At 50.8% G+C, this 18806-nt stretch overlaps 6 protein-coding genes and 1 non-coding gene across 7 annotated transcripts; 1 reads left to right on the forward strand and 6 right to left on the reverse strand.

The window, feature by feature from the left end:
* Window positions 1-94: 94 nt before the first annotated feature.
* CTHT_0035030 (uncharacterized protein) lies at window positions 95-853 on the reverse strand (the record flags this gene model as incomplete). The annotated part of the gene is made up of 1 exon (XM_006693872.1): window positions 95-853. The coding sequence occupies one exon, from the start codon at window positions 851-853 to the stop codon at window positions 95-97; it is 759 nt and encodes a 252-aa protein (XP_006693935.1).
* Window positions 854-2343: 1490 nt separating this feature from the next.
* CTHT_0035040 (uncharacterized protein) lies at window positions 2344-3629 on the reverse strand (the record flags this gene model as incomplete). Its single annotated transcript, XM_006693873.1, has 2 exons — window positions 2344-2902; window positions 2965-3629. 2 exons carry the CDS (start codon window positions 3627-3629, stop codon window positions 2344-2346), a joined length of 1224 nt encoding a protein of 407 aa, XP_006693936.1.
* Window positions 3630-5130: 1501 nt separating this feature from the next.
* Window positions 5131-7000, reverse strand: CTHT_0035050 (putative asparagine protein; the record flags this gene model as incomplete). Its single annotated transcript, XM_006693874.1, has 4 exons — window positions 5131-5199; window positions 5254-5796; window positions 5887-6291; window positions 6356-7000. The coding sequence occupies 4 exons, from the start codon at window positions 6998-7000 to the stop codon at window positions 5131-5133; spliced, it is 1662 nt and encodes a 553-aa protein (XP_006693937.1).
* A 371-nt stretch (window positions 7001-7371) lies between these two features.
* CTHT_0035060 lies at window positions 7372-7443 on the reverse strand. The gene has a single exon. It is a non-coding gene; the product is annotated as a tRNA-Met (tRNA).
* Window positions 7444-8285: 842 nt separating this feature from the next.
* CTHT_0035070 (uncharacterized protein) lies at window positions 8286-10936 on the reverse strand (the record flags this gene model as incomplete). The annotated part of the gene is made up of 5 exons (XM_006693875.1): window positions 8286-8328; window positions 8404-9062; window positions 9116-9288; window positions 9394-9417; window positions 9472-10936. The coding sequence occupies 5 exons, from the start codon at window positions 10934-10936 to the stop codon at window positions 8286-8288; spliced, it is 2364 nt and encodes a 787-aa protein (XP_006693938.1).
* A 4742-nt stretch (window positions 10937-15678) lies between these two features.
* CTHT_0035080 (uncharacterized protein) lies at window positions 15679-16152 on the reverse strand (the record flags this gene model as incomplete). Its single annotated transcript, XM_006693876.1, has 2 exons — window positions 15679-15899; window positions 15966-16152. 2 exons carry the CDS (start codon window positions 16150-16152, stop codon window positions 15679-15681), a joined length of 408 nt encoding a protein of 135 aa, XP_006693939.1.
* Window positions 16153-17214: 1062 nt separating this feature from the next.
* CTHT_0035090 (putative heme binding protein) lies at window positions 17215-17795 on the forward strand (the record flags this gene model as incomplete). Its single annotated transcript, XM_006693877.1, has 2 exons — window positions 17215-17273; window positions 17339-17795. The coding sequence occupies 2 exons, from the start codon at window positions 17215-17217 to the stop codon at window positions 17793-17795; spliced, it is 516 nt and encodes a 171-aa protein (XP_006693940.1).
* Window positions 17796-18806: the final 1011 nt, after the last annotated feature.

Genomic DNA, 18806 nt, shown 5'->3' on the forward strand with positions numbered 1-18806 from the left:
CAGCCGACTGGTTCATCAACAGGTATCACCATTCATAATCTTGTTTGAAATTGGATCTTCCGCCAAAGCAGGCCTGAACAAATACTTTTCGTAGTTATGTCGGCAGTGGTGGCGGTGACAAGCGATTAGGGTTTCGCGGCGGCGGCGTCGGTGATGGAGTCTGAAGATTCCCCTTGCTACCGGATCGACCGTGAGTTCGCAGTTTCGCTGGCGACGGAACCGCAAGGATCGGTACCCTGGTTGCCGTTGCTGTTTTCGTGGACCCCGTCGGCGTCCTGGGCCTTTTGGTCCCACTTATTGGGGTCCCGGATAGAGTCTCCGTGCCGGCTATCGCGGGATGTTGTTCCCCCGAACATGACCTCTCGTTCTTGATCCTGGCTTCCCACCGCTTCCAGTCTTCTTTGAGCCTTAGGGATGCCTGCCGGTCAAGTGCTGCAATCTCCCTCTCGATATCGGCCGCCGTCTCTGTGGGGTTTCGTTCGATCGATTGGACTCCAGACGGGCGCCTCTCGGCCAGGGATGGTATCGACATTGACGTCCGAGCCGCGAGTGACTTCTGGATAATGTAGCTCCTGCGTTTTTCCTCCTCCCAGAACCGATCTGTCATGCTTAGTCGCGATCTCTTAATGAAGTCATCATAGGACAGAGTCGGTTCGAATCGCTTTGCTCTTTGGTATTGGCGTCGACGGGTATAGCGGCTGACGGTGTACGCAATGAGACCACCTAAAATGAGAACGCCGCCTACCACTGAGATCACGATCCAGGCCACAGTGCTGCTTGCTGGCTTTGGTGTTACATGGTTGGCCGCCGGTGCTTCTGCTCCCTCTTTCTGCACTTCTCTTATGCTACGCATGGCATGTGGCAGCCACATCTTGCCCGATATCTAGGTTCCAGATCATGCAAAGAGAACATAGACAAACAACATCCGGAGTGCTACGTTGAAACAAGCTGCAGCAAGATGCAGTGCATTTATGACGGGCAGTTCGATTCAATATGCTGGAGCGGGGGAGTTGGGTTTTTGTTATACAAGTCCCAGTCCAGCAGCTTGGGCTCACCAGGCATGGCCACATGTTTGACTTGGAATGGATCACGGCTGCAAATCGCAGTCCACTCTGGTGACCGGTCAGTGAGGCTCTAGTGTGGACAACAACCCAGAGTCGTTCTATAATCGGACGGGCGCAAAACTGTTCTGGCTATCTACATGAAAGATCCTGTTGATACCCCAGTTTTCTTGCCAACACGCTCCCAGTGATCCTCCCGTCTGCGATAACGTTCTCAAGCCACTGAATCTTGCACGATCTTTGAGGGGCGCAGCTCGCACAACCGTTATAATGACCGACGGCTCGTTCGGCTGAGCAGATAATCCACGTCGGATATTGAGGGAACCCCGCGGCAGAGGATCCACCTAACATAAGATTCGCCCACCGTGCTTTTTTTTCCCTTAGAATGACAGTCAGCCGGAGCTAGATGATTGGCCACAACTATGATTCAAGTACTCCAACTACAAGCCATCTCGGAGCTAGAGTTTAAACATTGGGTCTCTGCGTTTCAGCAAGTGGTGAGCCAAGGCGAAAGAGACACAGATGTTGTCCATTCACCTTGCGGCTGGGTTGGCACACTGATCAGGAACTATGCTTGCTGGTGAACCTGTGGCCGCAAAATACGAAGAGTGAACGAGCTAGAGACAGATGGCTGGACCGTGGCGCTGCTCAGTGTGATTGGTCCCAAACAGTTTATACCCGACCTCAGCCGTAATGCGGCAGTGCCAACTTGTCAAGACAAAGCAGTAGATCTATCCCTGTGTGCCTTGTGGGGAACCACGTTAGAAAATACCCAAGCATTTTACCTATCAAGGTTTCCTCTTGGCGAGTATGCTCAAAGGGAAGCCAGCGGGTTCATCTTCCATGGGAACCCATGTTAAGATAAGCAGCTATCGTAATCCCCCAGAAATAAACTCGCTTGCCTTATCCGTCTTCCAGAGACACAGGCCTTCGGGGCGCATCAGGTGCTACTGTAAATAACATCAGCCATATATAAGCTGTGTAGCGGATGCTCAATTGCGATGCTCACTGCCAAGATGTGGAAAACCTTCTTGTGCGATCGATCTTGAGCTTCTTCAAAAAGTCAAATTTATCATCTATGTACGCTCCATTCATATTGTATGCACCGAGCCGTGACCGTACGCCGTATGCCTTCTTGCCTCCAACCACGCCTAAGATTGACCCGGGTACCCTATCCAGAACAAACGTCATTAAGGGTATCGTGAACTCCCGATAAATCATTACCATTACTCCAAAATGCACCAGCCAATCAGCCCGTCGGAGAAATATCCAAAATAATCAATCACTGCCTGATATCAGCAGGCCGCAGAGCTGGACCTAACCGGTTAACGTTGTCGATGCCGTCTGCAGCCTCTTTCCACTTCTCAGTGGCTTCCTCTTTAATGCTTTCCTCATCCACAGCCTCGAAGCGGCTCGCCTGGGCGATCTTCTCGCTATCATCCTTTGCTGTCCCGCGCCGCGAACCAGTATCTTCCTCAGGTTCCTCCCACAGCGTAAGATCTGATGGGTGATCATAACGGGAGATTGTGTTCCTTATTTGTGACCGGCGTGGCTGATCTTGATGCTGCACGTGTTCTTGCGACTGCTGTTTTTGCGGTAGAGAAGACGGCTGATGCTGGAGGCTTGGCCGACTTTGCTCTCGTGCATACTGCTGGCAAGCAAGCTTGAATTCGGAGCTTTTGCCCCTTCCCCAGTAGACGAGCCGCTGCCAAGTGCGGATAACAGGGCAGCGGGAAGGCTCCCGGATGTACTCATGGCCTTCAGGCGTAAAAACCATAATCCTGACATTCTGTCTTCTTCGTAGCAAAGTCCCCATGATGGTGTGCAATAGGCTCCAATAACTTAAAATAATGCTCGTTAGCCACAAGTCAAACAGACGTATTGCAGCAGTTGAGAAACTCACAATTCTACCCATACAAAGGTGTAAACGAAGATCTTGGCTTCACGAGGAGACATACCCCAATATGTGTCTCCATCCGGCAACACATGGCCCAGAGACTCGTAAACGAGAAATATGCAAAAATAGGCCATGGAGCAGATGACGCGAAGCATGTATCGGATGTGTGCACCCCTCGTCCACGATTGTTTCGGGACAGCTAGCACAGAAGCGTCGAGAAGGAACTCAACAGCAAGGACACAAGTCACAACGATGGAAACCCTACCCAGCGAGTTTCGCCCGTTCAGCTGCGCGGTGTGGATCGCGCAACCATAGAATGCCAGGACCACCGAGATCAGGAGCATGTGAATGCCGCTATGCAATAGCCGAAGTCGGTTTAGCCAGTTTTGATTTCCCTTTAGTTTCGAAATTATAGACTTGTCGTTGGCTGAGAGATCGGTCATGCTGCGGTTATTCGAGCTGATATTCTCCTTCGACGGGCCATACCAGAGATTAAGAGTCGTTTCCGAGGCGGTAGCAGCTGGCGTTCCGTCTGTCATGATATCTTCAGTAAAACGAGACTGCCGTCGCTGAAGACGAGGCTTGCTTGCAGGAGGTTCTCCCGGGGAGGGAGGACCGCTCGGCGTCGGGGCCATGGTGACTTCGGTATCTTGACTCGGTCTTTCATCCATTGTGAGCGTATGGTTCCCAACCGAGCAAGAACCACGGGGGTTTAATTTCCTTGATATCAAGGAGAGCCGTGATACTGACAAGATCACGCCTAGATATTGAAAAGGTAAAGGTAAGAATTCATGTCAGGCGATAGGGGGTGGTCGCGGTTGAATAGATAGTGGTTTTGTGAAAAAATGAATGTTGCCAGCGAGCAGAAATCGAGGTGAAGATTGTAGAGACCGTTGCTAAGTTCAGAATGAGGGTCGCGCAATGGGCAGGTGTTGGAAAGCCTGGTGTGGCACAGGAGAGGGGACCGAAACACGGGCGGCCTTGAAAATGGGAAACGTCTTATGGCGGCAGTGCAGATAATCATCCAACAAACCCATTCAAACAGAGGGCTGCTGTGTGTACTCTGTTCAAAAACCAATCGGCATCAAACCCAATGCTGGCGATGTAAAGCAAACGAACGAGACATCGAAAACGAGAGACATACAAAGAGTGTGCATGGAAGGAGAAACAAAAGGCGAAAAGAGATGGACCGGAAAGAAGACAAATAGGAAAAGGGCAAAAGAAAATCCAGATGGGCACGGGTATGAGCCGACAAGGAGTCCAAAAAAGGTGCATTCGAACGGCACCTGACAACCCTGAGCGTGGCGTTCAGGTACTAGCCAAGCCCACTCGGCCTGAGCCGAGGTCCTGAGCCGGGGTATGCCGGAATCAAGCAGCCCAACGGCGGCCAACGGTTCCTGGGGAGCGGCAAGGACTAAAATCAGGGGTTCCGCAGAAGTGGCACCATGGTGATGCACGAACAGGGACGCAATCTGGGGTTGACAGGGCTCACCCCATGGGCCAGCCACCAAATGCAAACGCCGAGAATTTCGAGAAGCGTTCAGCTGACAATATTTGCGGAACAAACATGATTAGGATTTGGATTTTGGGATCTGGGGATCGCTCCACGAAATTTGCGTGCCATTGGGTAGAACTGGGATCAGTGATCTACAATTTCAGTTGCTCAGGTTTCAATCTTTCCGCAACTACAGAGGTAGGTGATTCACTTTGACAGCACAGGACGTAACACTGTTGTGACCTTGCGCGGAAAGGTAGCCCCTGTGCCGTTCGAGGCTGCCAGCTGCTCACAGCATGGGTGTCGCATCATCGCATGAAACCATTTCAGATAGTGTAAATTGCATTGTTATGGGAGAAGACACTTTGAAAAGTTCTGCCCATGATAAAGTGAACCGGTCATTGAAAAGGTGAGCAGGACGCGTCAAGTGCCCTTCTCGATGGCGTTGACAGCCAAAGGTCCTTCAGACGAGTAGCACGCTATGGACTTCGATACAGCGGCTCAGATTTGCCTTTTTACTTCATCGTCGAGTAATGTCGATGGCAGCCTACCAATGGTCGGCAAGGGCTTCACGAGGAAACCACAAGACTGACCACCGAGGTCTCACCATCGCGACCGAAACTCGGAAGTATCTGTAACTATCATCACAGCCGCTGTATCAAATAAGCCTGAGGAGTTTATGAGATGAGCGTGGTCCCTTTGACACGTCCGCTCTCCATCTTTGCGGTCCTGGAGCCAAACTGGATCTTTGACGCTGTCAGCAAAAGTTACATGGGCAGGGACCCAAGGCGCAATCTTACAGCGCGCTTCTTCTCTCTGGCTACGCCCTCCATGCCTAGTTCCAGGGCGAGTAGCCGCAATATCCTTTTGTTGGCTTCCACACCCGTGACATCTTCTCCGTTCGCAAAATCGCATTTTTCCCAGGAGGGGGTTTCGATAGCCCATCTCACCAGCCGCTCGTCGAGAAAGGGGAATCTTACCTCCTTTCCCCAGTGAGACATGACCCGATCATCCCTCCCAAGGTTTCTCTTACCAAGCCTGCCCACATCGAGCAGCAGCTCATCAACCAAGCCGACATACCCTCGCTGTTGAAACGCGGAAAGGTGTCTAGAATAACCTCCGAAGAGCTCGTCGGCACCCAAACCGGAGAGAAGGACACGGGCGGGAGAGGTATAGGGCTTTGGTACAGTGTTGAAGGCGGAACTATCCGTGCAGAACCCCTGACCACGCGCAGCAAAGTAAAGCGCATATGCGATGGAAAGATCCATCTCCGTGTTGTGTGGATAGATCAAAGATATTACTTGCTGGCGATGGGCCAGTGTCTCTGCATAGGGTATATTCACCTGACCTAGTTAGTTGGCACTGCCAAGATACACTGCAAGTGATGGGCAGTAACTAACAGCAACAAACCGAAAGGCTCGCCCGGGACAGACTTTTTGCAACTCTGCAAACGATCTTCTGCCAGTAATTCTGTCCGGGCAGGCCTCATAGAAGTCAGATAACGTGCCATCGGCTCCATTCTTGAGTTGGGCTACGACTCGTGGATTTTCAAAGGCGACGTTGAGAAGATCAATGGCCTGATCTGGGTCAAGCACTTCATGGCACAGCCTTGCTAGTACCGTGCAATCAAGACCTCCAGAAAACAACACAGAAAGGCGTGTTCTGCCATCTGTCGATGGGGGTACTGGAATATTGAGAATCCGCAGTCGTATGGACTCCAGTAGCTGCTCTTTCAGCATGGTAACCGACGTCGAAAAGCGCGTTAACTGGGGGTTACCGAATGGCTGCGTCTTGTTGAACCTGCCAAGGCCAAAGACCTGATGAAAAGCCGAGTAAGTCTGACAGGACAATCACAGTATTGCAACTAGTATACAACTCTTCACAAGCAAGAGTTCTACTCACGAAGTCAGCAGTCTTATCTCCAACAATCCAGGGACACCGCGAAATATCCAAGCCGCCCTGCGTCTTCAGTCGCGCGACATAGATGCCATCTGCTTCGACTTCCTGCCACCCATTCCCTAGTGAGCCGGCAACGCTGCATAGCTCGAGCTCATCGCCGTCTTGTCTTAAGACAAGCGACCTCCTCCCTAGTCGGTCCCGACCATAAATCAAAGTTTCTGCTGGGTAGTCGTAGTAGACAAACGCAAAAGGTCCCTCTATGGCTCGCAGCGCGTTTAATAATGTCTCTAATCTTTCATCTCCTGGAGCTGATGACCCAACGTTTACCAGTAGCTTGAGCACAACCTCGGCATCATTGGCCTCAGCTTGTATGCGCTGGCCATTGACGCGCCAGGCCTCGCCATTCCAGCACAGAACAGACCCATTGTCGGATTCTAATGGCTGGCGCGTGATGTGGTCACCTCGTAGAGCCAACACCGTGGAGGTGAAGCGGAGAGTCCAACCATTTGACTTGCGGCAGGCTTGGCCGAAATGATCTGGGCCGCGAGCGACAAGTACGCGTCTGAGTTCAGGTGAGACACTGTCGAGATCCCGAGGCTGAGAAAGTGGTGAAATAGCAGGAGATATCAAAGCATGAATTCCACACATGATGGTTTAAGCCGTAGATAGTTTAATCTGGCGCTGGGACAGAATGGGGGAGGGAGGTAAAGGTGAACCCTCCATGGGTCGCGTTCGGGATGGGCACAGCCTGTGTAAAAAGCAGGTGGTTGTGGGAATGTGGAAATATGGGGCGACCCCCACAACAGCTAAGTTGCTGACTCAGCCGAGCCCGAACCGGAGGTACAAATTGAGACACTGGAGCTGGGAGAAAAGGGACTGCGGAAGATACGTATGATTTCCAGAAATCTATGTTGAGCTGCCGTTTTGCCGCCATAGTCAAAAGAATATGCGAAAAGTGTCACTTGAACCCAATCCCAATCATCTTGAATACAACCAGATGCAAAAGAAAAACAGACTTTTAGCTGCGACTCGTTTCGATCGAGTGACCTCCGGGTTATGAGCCCGGCGCGCTTCCGCTGCGCCACGCAGCTGTTGAAGTTCTTCCTCTCCAGGGTATCCCAAGTACGGCTCAGAGCCCAACTCGAACTGTGCCAGAGATTCCCAAACCGGTAAATTGCAAGCGTTACAGTGTCGTACGTATCAACTACAAGTGAAAGGGTTTTTGGATGCCAAAATAGGCATTTTTACGTATCGCTGAAGTATGAAGAGATGGGGGGAAACTAACAGGAAGGACCTAGGAAGTGGCGGGAGAGGAATGCCAGAGTTGCCGAACTTTCGACCCCTGGGGATACATAAGGCAAAGGTTGAGTAATGAACTAGTCTTAAAGGCAAGAAAAAAGAGACCAAAACGTACAACACCTGGGATTCGCTGGTCGTCACCGACCCAACTACTAACCAGGCCCTCAGTGGCTTAACTAGGGCAGAGCGGACGGGATGCCGTGCTTTCCACTGGGTATGGTCGTACATACTTTTCGGTACAGTGAAGATGTTTGATAATGCTTGTCAGTTGAACCCGTGGCTCTGGCAATCAAGCTTACGAGAGACTTTGAGGCAGAATCGCATATTTACCATGAAGACTCATTGAGAGCATATAGACTGTTCCAGGGAGGGCCAAGATATCTGAGAAGATAGTAGCAAGACTGTAGTTCAGTCCTACTATTAAAAGGGGCAAAAACGTCTAGGTACTAGGTGTTCACGCTTGAACTGACTCCGTAGCGCCTGTCCTAAGCTATGCGATCGAGTCCTGAAGAAATGCCAGGATATAATTAACCATGAATTCCCACCCCATGCATTGGCAGAAAGATGACAACGATGATTAGACGAGTAAAACGATGTATAGCACAATCAATGGTGACTAATCACCTATAAAGCTCTATGCGGATAATGCGAGACACGCATCAACCGCTTGTCCAACCCTGCAAGTGAATAAGAAGTCAGCTTGGCTAGCAGCAACAAGAGGATTGTACTGGTATATAACCGAAGCCACATACCTTCCCTGTTTTTGGTGCACCACATCGCTGATGACGTCCCTATCGAGATCGGGGAACATGCTCGCCAGCGTATCGACAATGTTAGCATGTTCGACCTGGTGTAAACGTCGCGCTTCCTCTGCCTCCGCACTCGCTTGACGTGCGGCAGCCTCTTCAACTAGCATACGTTGCCGCGTTTGAGGCTCTGAACGCCGGTCGTTCGAGCGTGGCCCTTCCGGTTGTGGCGTACGTACTGGAGTGGCCATTACACTCGGACCACTTTCGATGGGATAACTAGTGCCGTGACTGGGAAATTGGGGTGAAGATAGCGATGGCTCATCAGAGAATATACGACCAATTGTGCTCAGAGGTTTCTGAATAGTCCGGAGAAGGCCGGCGATGGCAGGTCTCTCTTCACTGCTGCTATGCTCACCGCTGTCTCGGGCATCATTGGACGAGCTGGACCGACGGGGCCTCGCAGGGCGGTCGACATCGGCGGATGGTCGAGCTGAGGCCGGCCTCAGGGGGGTCGACTTCTCCGGAGGAGGAGGGGGCGGGGACTCTGCGCGATGCTTCTCGGCGATGGCAGAAACAGCCGCTTCAACATTTCGCTCAAACTCTTCGTCTGAAATGGTCAAAGTTGTGCGATCCATATTCTCAATAAACTGGATAGCACCCATCTTTGCATTTGTTAGCGGTGTGGGAGACTCAAAGGACCACAGGGCCAACGAACTAGTGACGAGAGGTAGTAGCCGGCCTCGCCGCCGAGCTTTTCTTGGTTCCGGAATCTCAAGATGTACTGAACATTCGAAACGAGATTGTCTGGGTTGGCTTTCAGCACGACATATATGAGAAGTGGCATAAATGAGTCGGCCGAAAGGTCTGATTTGGTATGCTTCAAAAGGCCTGGGTACGATTAGCCGGCCGCTACTAAGATCGATGAGCATTAATACCCACCAAAGATAACTTTGCAGCAGTTGAGGATACAAATAATTTTATCCCGCGGCGCACGATAAGAGTTTATTTTGAGAAGTTCTGTTGTGGTTAGCGGCGTCTGTTCTAGGGGTGAGCGATGTGACCGAACAGTACCTTGTTGTGCAAGTTTAAGGAACCGTTTCCCACCTTCACCAACTGGGGGGATATCGAGATGCTCCTCTTTCACCCAGTTGTAGATACTGATTTTTTGAGCGAGAACCTCATCCCGTTCAACGTCCTCCTGGTGCTGTCCTCGACGGCCCGGGCCCATAGGTCTCTCCCCACCCTTTTTCTTGGGCCTTATCCCCGGGATCGGCTGAGGTGGTGGGATTGCGGGGGAAAAGGTTTGTGTGTAAAGCCGGTTCATGACGAGCTTCTCCATTCCCTCTCGTGCATTGTCAAACTCAGCGTCGGACACGTTCCTCCAGACCTCGCACTGTGCCATTTTGTTGGAAATGAAAGCAAGAAAGTCGCTGATGATCTTGACTTGCTCATGAACCATCCACTGTCGCTTTCCAAACTCCGTCAAGAATGATTTGAGGTACCTGGCGATAGGATCGGCCTTCTTGTTGCGTAGCTGCTCAAGGAACCTGTGGAAGTCAAAGGGCAGCGCTGGCTCGGGCTCGGGCTCGGGAGGAGGTGGACGGTGTAAGGAGGCGATTGGAGACATGGGAAGGTCTGTAGTACTTTGCGAATTATGCCGTACAGGGCCCGGAGCCCTGTGGCGCACTTGATCATCTTTAGGAGGGACAGGGGGACGACGTTCCTCAGGCTCTTTTTCTTTCAAATTAAGGCTTGACGATGACGGCGACGGAGTTGATATGGATAGACCTTCCATCTCTTGGAGCTGTTGGGTAATACTTGGAGCAAGAGGCTCCAAACTTGACTTACGCGGAGGGTGCTGAACAGGACCGCTCAAGCGCGGCGATGCTATCTCTAATCGCGGGCTCATAACCTCCTCGATGCCAGGACCGCCGCCAGCCTCGTTGAACTGCTCCATGATGCTCTGAATTTCGGTTTTAGACCCGCGTTCTTGCTCATCTTCGCTAGCATATCTCCTATCATCGAAGGCAGCATCGGATCTCGTTGGAGAAGGTGTTGTAGATGCGTTCCTCGACCGGGGACCCGAGGTCCGTGATGGGGGACGGGACGAAGCAGGACTTAAAGAAGCTGGGTCAACCAAGGAAGCGCTCAGTTCGACGCTAAGATACGGCCCTGGGACTGCAGTTGTTGTCGTCGGTTTCAGGGTTGCGATGGAAGATGGCATCGACTCATTGATGGCATCTGCCTCATTGGCTTCCCTCTCGAGCAGGCCGGAACCTTGTGAGGTGTCCTTAGGATACTTAGATCTATGGTCTCGGTCCCCATGATCAAAACGCTGTAGCCCGCTCTTCGAGCCGGCAGATTGGCTTCGTGTGTGGGCGTCTGCAGCTGCGGCTCCGATAGACTGCGCTGGCGGTTGTTCAGCTGGGGATGCTAGTTCGCCAGATGCTACCACGACACCAGGCGATGTTGCTGACACCTCTCCATGGGCGTCGGGCTGACCTGGGATCTCGTGTTCTTTGTTGCGGGAAGACATGCAAGAAAGATTAACCGTAAAGAGAAAAAGGGGCTGGGCTGGGATAGGCTGGGTTCCTTGAAGTTATTGCACGGCTGGACTGGTTGGGATGCTGGCGTTGAAGTTGCTCGAGCTAAGCAACAAACTTTGGAGTACCGAACAGAGTGTTGGGGTCAGGAAGAAACGCTATGCGCCAACAGCTTCGCGCTGACTTGATGCGGTTGCCAGACGATGCTACTACAAATTGCGGAAACACGGTTCACTTGTTGGAGGAAGCGAGGATGGAGTCGTGAAGTTGACTGCGATGATCCAGAGGTTCCAAGATGTTTGGGCACTCTCGGCTGTGTGGGCCTGTGTTCGCGGCCGACGCCATGCACGCAGCATCGACGGCCCACGGCCCAGGATTGGTGGGGCGTCCTCTCAAGAGCCCCACTAGGTACCACAGTATACCACTATACTGAGATGTTTATATATTTCCCGAGGTATTGCCGCTGCAAGCACTTTGGCCCATATCTCAAGAAGCGACGCACAACACTTTTGAGAGCCACGGCGTGTCAGTGATGAATTTATGTGGAGGGATCGCAACTTTTGAAGTAGTGTTTTTGCCCAATAACTTAGATTTTGTGCTTGCTCAATGGCGAAGAGATGAGCATATTAAAAGAAAAATTTGTGGTTTGATGCGAGCTAGCATGCTGCCCGAGAAAGCGGTGTGTGAGGACGTGGATAGGATCACAACTCCCCCATTCTTGTTGCATCTCAAAAGGCAACAGGCAACAAATGGCCTAGTGTACAGGGACTTTCAGCTGCTGAGGCTGGAGCCCAAACTTACAGTGCGTGAGCAATGCTTGGTGGTCAATATAAAGAGCAAACGACCGAGCTTCCCTTAGTGAGCGTATAGCCCTTGATCAGAGTATAGATCAACTTGCGGACTCGAATTCTCACATGCCGCACAGTTTGCTCTCCCCTCTTATCATGACATAACGCAAATCGTTCAACCTTACCTTCTCTTAGAAACAAGAATCTTCACTTTCCATCTTTGCTACCACCAGGTTACCCTCGATGCCTTCTCCTATCTTCCCTCTTCATGTGTTGCTGTACATCTGATCAATGTTTGGAAGACGATCGACACGGGCGGTGTAGCTACCAGAGCAGCTACATGTCAATCCCTCTACAAGTCTGTTATGCCTGATTTCTCTAAGATTGCGGTCGAAGTTGATCCTTTCCTCGTTTTCTGGGCTGCACAATTCGGGCACACTGTCACTCTTCACCGGCTCTTTGAAGCCCAACACAGCCTTCAATGTAGCCCTGGAATGGTATCCTCAGCTGCTTGATACTACTCTCGGCTTTGTTGTATTCTATAGCGATTTCGATTTCTCACATCTCGGTATGTATACAGAGTATATCATTCTGTCCGAGACCAAGGTGGTGGGAGTGTAGTGGGAATCTTCTTGACTTTTCAGATGTATGATCTCCGGTCAGTTAGTGACATTTGACTCAGTAGTGAGGACCTTGATTAGACCGACATAACCATTCACTACTGGTACTCCTTGCATATAGCCATTGCCAGTGGCTCTGTCTATACTGTAAAATTCCTTCTTAAAAAGGTTCCCGAGCAATTCAGCGTGGGGTCACAGGTCTTTGTTCGTCTAAAGACGACCCTGAGGAGATCTCATCATATAGTCTTGCTCACATTACCATCTGCTTCGATAAGCCCGAAATCATACTATCGTTGCTCGAGCAGAGCGTTCCGTCCATATCGATACACGCAGCATCAAACCGGAAACCCGCGGCTTTCATTTTTCACGCCTGTCAGCTCTTCATGATGCCTCACAGTATGGCAGAGATGATCTCGCTGGTTCTCGACAACCACCAGCTAGACGCTAATGCAATTGATGAAACTGGACAGTCTCTTTTTGGCATGCTTACATATATGCTACAACACATGTTCTATGGTGTCTTGCCAATCTTTAGGTCGAGTAGTTCTGTGCTAATTCGAACAAGCCAGTGAAAACTTTGGATGCTCTTCTTTCCCCGAAGCGCGGATGTCAATGTCGACGTCCGTTACGGCTCTGTGTCTTTGGTGGACGCTTACTTTCAAAATGACTTTCATCTGGCTGTCGAAATGATAGATCGTGGGACGGATGTCAATTTCAAGTATCACACCTGCCCTTCGTGGATACACAGCCGATGGCCCAAAAAAGTTGGAAGGAGGGTCTGTGTCCTATCGATATATCCTGCTGTCATCACTACACCGGCAGCTATGACCCCAGCCGCTTTGATATTGAAGAGATCCCAACGGATCTGGTCAAAGGGGATTCCTCTACTTGGTCTTGGCTTCTCCAATTAAAGGAACATCCGCGGCTTTTAGTAAAGAAACTATTAGAAGCATGAGCCCATTGTGAACTCAACGAACGATATCCGAATATCGCACCACCCATGGTTTTGGCGGTAGCTAATCAGCGTGTTCCTGTTAATGTTCTAAATGCAATTTGTGATTATTTTGGCTAAGTAGCTCTCCACTATAGACCTAAAGCTTAACATCCGTTGTCCAAGAGTTGATTGAGCATAACCCATCAGTAAATTGTTCTGACGGAAAAGGGAGTCTTTCCTTTCGCAGCACTGGTAAACTATGCTGGAGCGAAATGTTCTTGGCGCAAGTACGTCTCAGGTTCGCACGCTGAGAAGCTGTTTACCAAGGGGAGAGAGTTTTGGGACACTGCCGGGTGCCCAGAACTCATTGCATGCGCTAAACTACTCCTGGAGCACGGGGTCAATGTCAACATGATTGATAGGGCGGGCCACAGCCCACTCTCCCTGCTTTTCACGAACTTTCTTCTATTCCCTCGAAGATTGCATGACAACAATGATCATCCCGTTTGGGTATCGTCCAAAGACAAGTCACGCCTGCTCTCTCTATTCCCTAAACACGATGAAGATCCCAACATTAAATGCCCTGATTGCATAAACACTCTCTTGGCCAACGATGAATTTTTTGGAACTATCCTTCATAAAGCATATCAGGATGCCAATTTTGAGTCGTGTCGACAGCCTTTGGAAGCAGGAGAAGCTCTGGAACCGGATACAGTTTCCTTCATGTTAGAGTATCGACTAAGATAGGGGCTGAAAACCCTAGGTGGAAAAGAGCCTGAGATCCACGCAGACGAATTGACGAGTTACTTTCAGAGTTGCCTCTCAGATTACTCTCAGGAGGCGATGAGGACTCCAGTCATCTTGCGCTTAACCCTCTAGAGGGGGCGTATGGCTTTAGCGCATGGAATCTTGGACAGGGTTTGGTTCTTGACCAGTTCGAGAAGAAAAGTCGTACGACCTGGAAGGACATTAGAAGGCCAACAGTCAGGCTGGAGGAGGGCCATGAGGAGTTCTCTGCTTGAAAGAGACGTCCTTAGTGAATGGCATGACAATTATCAAGGGCTTGTCTAAATTAGGCGTTAAGCTTGTCCTAAACAGCTCACTGCTCCTCGCCATCCGCTACCACAACGTTGATATGCTCGAGGATCTTGTCAAACACAGCACACCAATCCATACCACAAGAAGCAGGGAGCGTGTCATTTCGAATTCCGACGATGAATACTTTGACCCGGGATTTCAAGGTCGCGATGATGAGGAAGACGGTTGCACCAACCTTGTTGAGCTAGCCACTTTTGAGAGGGATCAATGAAGGTGTCAGAGCCATGCTCAAGTGGTCTCGAAGTTCAGTTCCACCTCGGCTTCACTACTTCCATCTCCAGCAAGCCTATGGGAGACATCAAGCTTACACGGTCGCATGCTTACTGGAGCATCCCAGTATGCACCTGAATGAGAACGATTTAGCCGAATCGACTGAAATCGATCTTCCCTTACCAAACTTGTCCGGGATGTGGAGAAGATATGCTCGATCCCTCTTCCTTTCATGGATAGTACCTCCGCAAGCCTACAGGACCATTAAACTCCCGTTGAATCTAGATTTGGTCGACAACTGCCTGGGATATGTCGCTGCAGCTTCTCAAACTGAGGACGATTCTACAATGAAGGACAAGGCGAGGCGCTTGGTTTCGGATTATTTCAGCAGCCACACGGCGTATTTTGGACCATATATCTTCAAGAAGCACCTGACAGAGAGGTTATGGGCCGACTGCATTGTGACGAGATCAAAAATCTTCACAGTGCCCAGTCAGAAGCTCGGGCGCTGGCTTGCCATCAGGCCCTCAAGGGCTTCAGAATTGAGCAACCACTAAGCCTGAGCCAGGGGATGTTAACTGGAAACGCCTTTTGCGTACCTGTTCTCAGATCAACCCTGGTCTACACGCAATGCTTGCATAGCCGTAATTATTGCTTGTAGGCTAAATGTGTAATTGAACAGAAGGTTGTCGTTATCATCTGTAACACTAATTGTTTCCAGGATGGTGATTCAGGGTCAAAACCCATCGCTTGCTACCAAATGCCTAAGTGACTGTTCCAATCCAGACACCGCTGACATGAATCTGAGCTCGAGCTACACAGAGATGCAGTGAAGCATGGGTGAAAGGGCCTTAAAACCTCAATAGCCAAAAACATACCCCGACTCCCCAAGGGGCTTGAGCATCGCGCTCCCGTAAACAAACGCCATGCTCAAAGGATATATTGCGGCCAAGCTCTCCCAGTCTTCGAAGCCCAATATTTTTAACTATAACAAAGGAAAATGGATTAGCCTGCAACAATACAGGTAAGACACAAAAGGACGAGGATGGCATCTTTAAATATAGAACTATTGCTCCATCTCCCTTTTATTTCTTGCCCCCGAGAAAAGCGCCGGCAAGGCCGGACACGACTGAAGTCGCAGAAGGCTTCTCTTCCTCCTTTTCCTTGATGGGGAAGGGCTTGCCAGTGGCCTTCTGAAACCCGTCGCGGATCATGTCGGCAATGATCTTGTCCTTGGCTTGCTCAGCAGCGCTCTCGTTGTTCTGAGGACCTTGCTTGAGGATGTGCTCCTGAACCCAATCAATGCCTGTGCAAGGAGGAATGTCAGTCGATCAGTGTCACCCATAGCGATTGGTAAGGGTGAAGGACGTACCCTTATCGAGGGCATCCTCCTTCTTCTCGCTCTCCGGGCCGCCGCCGGCCAGGCCGTGCAGCTTGTTAAGGAGGTTATCAGTCTTCGACTGGCTCTGCTGCTGCTGCGGCTGCTGCTGCTGTTGCTGCTGCTGGGTCTGAGCCAGGTTGGTGACGGCTTGGTTGGCGAGCTTTCCGAGGAGATCCATGGTGACTGCTCACGAGAGCGAAGAGAAGGGGAAGAGTTGGTACAGTATTGTCAAGCCAGAAAGATAGTAGGTGCCCAATTGTTGATTTAGATTCAGTTCACTTGAATACAAGATCTAGGCAGGAGCGGTTCAAGAAGAATTCATAAGATTGGCGAGGGATAAAGGGTAATAAAGGATAAGAGCGGGGTGGTCTCAACTAGGTTGGAGGTCGACGGGCCAGACCATTGTTCCTCTTCAACCCCGGGCTACCCTCGTCACGGCACAGGGCCAATGGACAATGGGGGACAAGAGCACGCACTTGGCACCCATGTTCTCCGGCTCTTGACTGAGCAGGCAGTGCTGTCCGCAGGCAGGAGCGCGGCATGGTTGGTTGCCATAGCAGGCATCTGGAGTCGGAGGGGTGTTCGTGTCCACAATCCAAGGGTGGGTGTTCAAAGTGGGCTTCCCGCAGCTGTGGATGGGTGACGCTGCCAGATCGGATTCAGCTCATCAGGGGTTGTGGTGCGCTCCTTGGGGCTCAGCAGCGACCATGGCGCACCGCAGAAGTGCAGAGCCGGTTACTCTTCGCAGCCACAAAGTGGAGGAGGCAGCCAATGTGTCCAAAAACGCTGGAACCTCTCATTTGGCTGCTGACATATCACACATACTACTTGTGCCACTCCATTTTCTTGGAAAGAGGATGAGGGGGCAGGTGGCACGTATGGAACCCCGCGATTCAGGGTTTCGGCGAGCGCCCGGGCTCCCCGGTAAAAGGCGGGGCGGGGAATTTGATTCCTACGCAAGGCTTATCGATAAGAAAACGCAGCTCGGAACTCGCAACCTTTTATCGATCCCCACCATGACACCTTTCGGACCTCGCGGTGGGGACCGAGAGTCAACTCGCGACATCTTCGCCGGGCAAGCCCACAACGACAACATTCTGCAGGGCATTGGCTGTTGTGGCTGTCTAATGTTCTTGAAATCTGAGCGAACCCTGTGCTGTGGAATATACAACAGTTCCAGAATTATCGATTATCCACTTCACTCTCATCGACATCTCTCGCAACAAGATTAGAGACAACCATGGATTACGTCCAGCAGCGACTCTCTCAACTTGCCTCTAACCCAAGCACCTCTTCCAGGTAACTCGGAGCCGTTTCGAGCCTTCAATCCCACCGAGCTTTGACTCACATTAACATCCCACTAGCACATTCTTTACTCCTCTCAACGGACTTCTTCTCGCCCTGCTTCTATACACATCTTACCTCTTCTTGAAGCCACGCCCAACCCCACAATGGCCCAAAGCTCCTCCTGCAACTGTCTTTCGCACTTTCACCCCACGCACTCTAATTGAGTACAATGGCGAGGGCGATAAGCCGGTGTATCTGGCCATCCGTGGCCGCGTTTTCGATGTCACCCGTGGCAAGAATTTTTATGGCCCCGGCGGGCCCTATTCGAACTTTGCGGGCCGTGATGCATCGAGGGGTCTTGCCTGTGGCAGCTTCGATGAGTCGATGTTGACTAAGGATCTGGACGGCCCCCTTGATACTCTTGAGGATCTGGGCCCCGAAGAGCTTGAGACTCTGCGCGGCTGGGAAGAAAGGTTTGAGGAGAAGTATTTGGTTGTTGGGAGGCTCGTGGCCTGCGGGGAGGAGAACAAGTAGTGAACAGGGCAGTGAGGGGTAAGCTCACGAGGCACTGGAGGCGCATTATTTTTAAATTCCTTGGTCGTTGAGAGTGTTCGTACCTCTGTCGAGTTCCTTCTGGCTGGCTGTAAGAGTAACGGAAATCACCCGATGGATACACACAGGTATGATGTATTACGGTTTTGGGACATGGCTTCAATTCTATATCAATGTCCGTTTCAACCACCCGTGATAAACCTTTGTGTCTTGTTGACCCAGAGCGCTCCTTACAGAGTCTTTTTAAGAACTCTTGCCGACCAGGTTGTCTTGATGGTCTTCACCTAGATATTCCTTGATTCTCGATAATAAGAGGTGGTTGAAAATCATACGTTTAGTGGATTTGTATCTTTTGACTGCTTGGGAGTCTGCCGTTCTCTTCAATAGGGACCCCAAAGCTACCCGTTCGCTGCCCAGAGATGCGATATGCATTTTAGAAGGTGTAGGACGCACCGAGAAATTCAAACTCATGATGTGCTCTTTAGTTCATTTCATACTTTCTAGGTAGATGTGTGCGATGTTGTCAAACCAGTTTCCCACGTAGGCAGCGGAAATGAAAAGGAATACTTAGGACTCTGCCAGTATCTGGGCAGACAGGGCAGAGGGTTGGCATCAACAGGGGGCTGGCTAGGTACTTAGCGACTCGGAATAAGCTTTCGATGGATGTTACGGCAGTGTTCTGGATACAGAACTCTCCACTAAACCAGCTCCTGCGGGTACACTAAAACTAAAAGCGTTGAGAAATCGCGCGGCGGCTTTGGGTTGAATCTTCATGCCCAGACTGCAGAATTAAGCATGGCAAAAAAGCTCAGCTGTTAGCCGCTGGGCTGCGATAGACAGAAAAAAGCCCCTTCATTCATGAAACTCTCTGTCGAACGATAAGCTCATACAAACGCAATTTCTGGAGAACAAAATCAAGTTTCTCAAGGTTTATACAGTTGCATTGTTCTTGTGTGCTTCGAGTCTAGTTCTGTTGCTATTGCCGAGGGGCAG

The sequence above is a fragment of the Thermochaetoides thermophila genome, assembly GCF_000221225.1.
Source record: "Thermochaetoides thermophila DSM 1495 unplaced genomic scaffold scf7180000011816, whole genome shotgun sequence".
Classification (NCBI taxonomy): domain Eukaryota; kingdom Fungi; phylum Ascomycota; class Sordariomycetes; order Sordariales; family Chaetomiaceae; genus Thermochaetoides; species Thermochaetoides thermophila.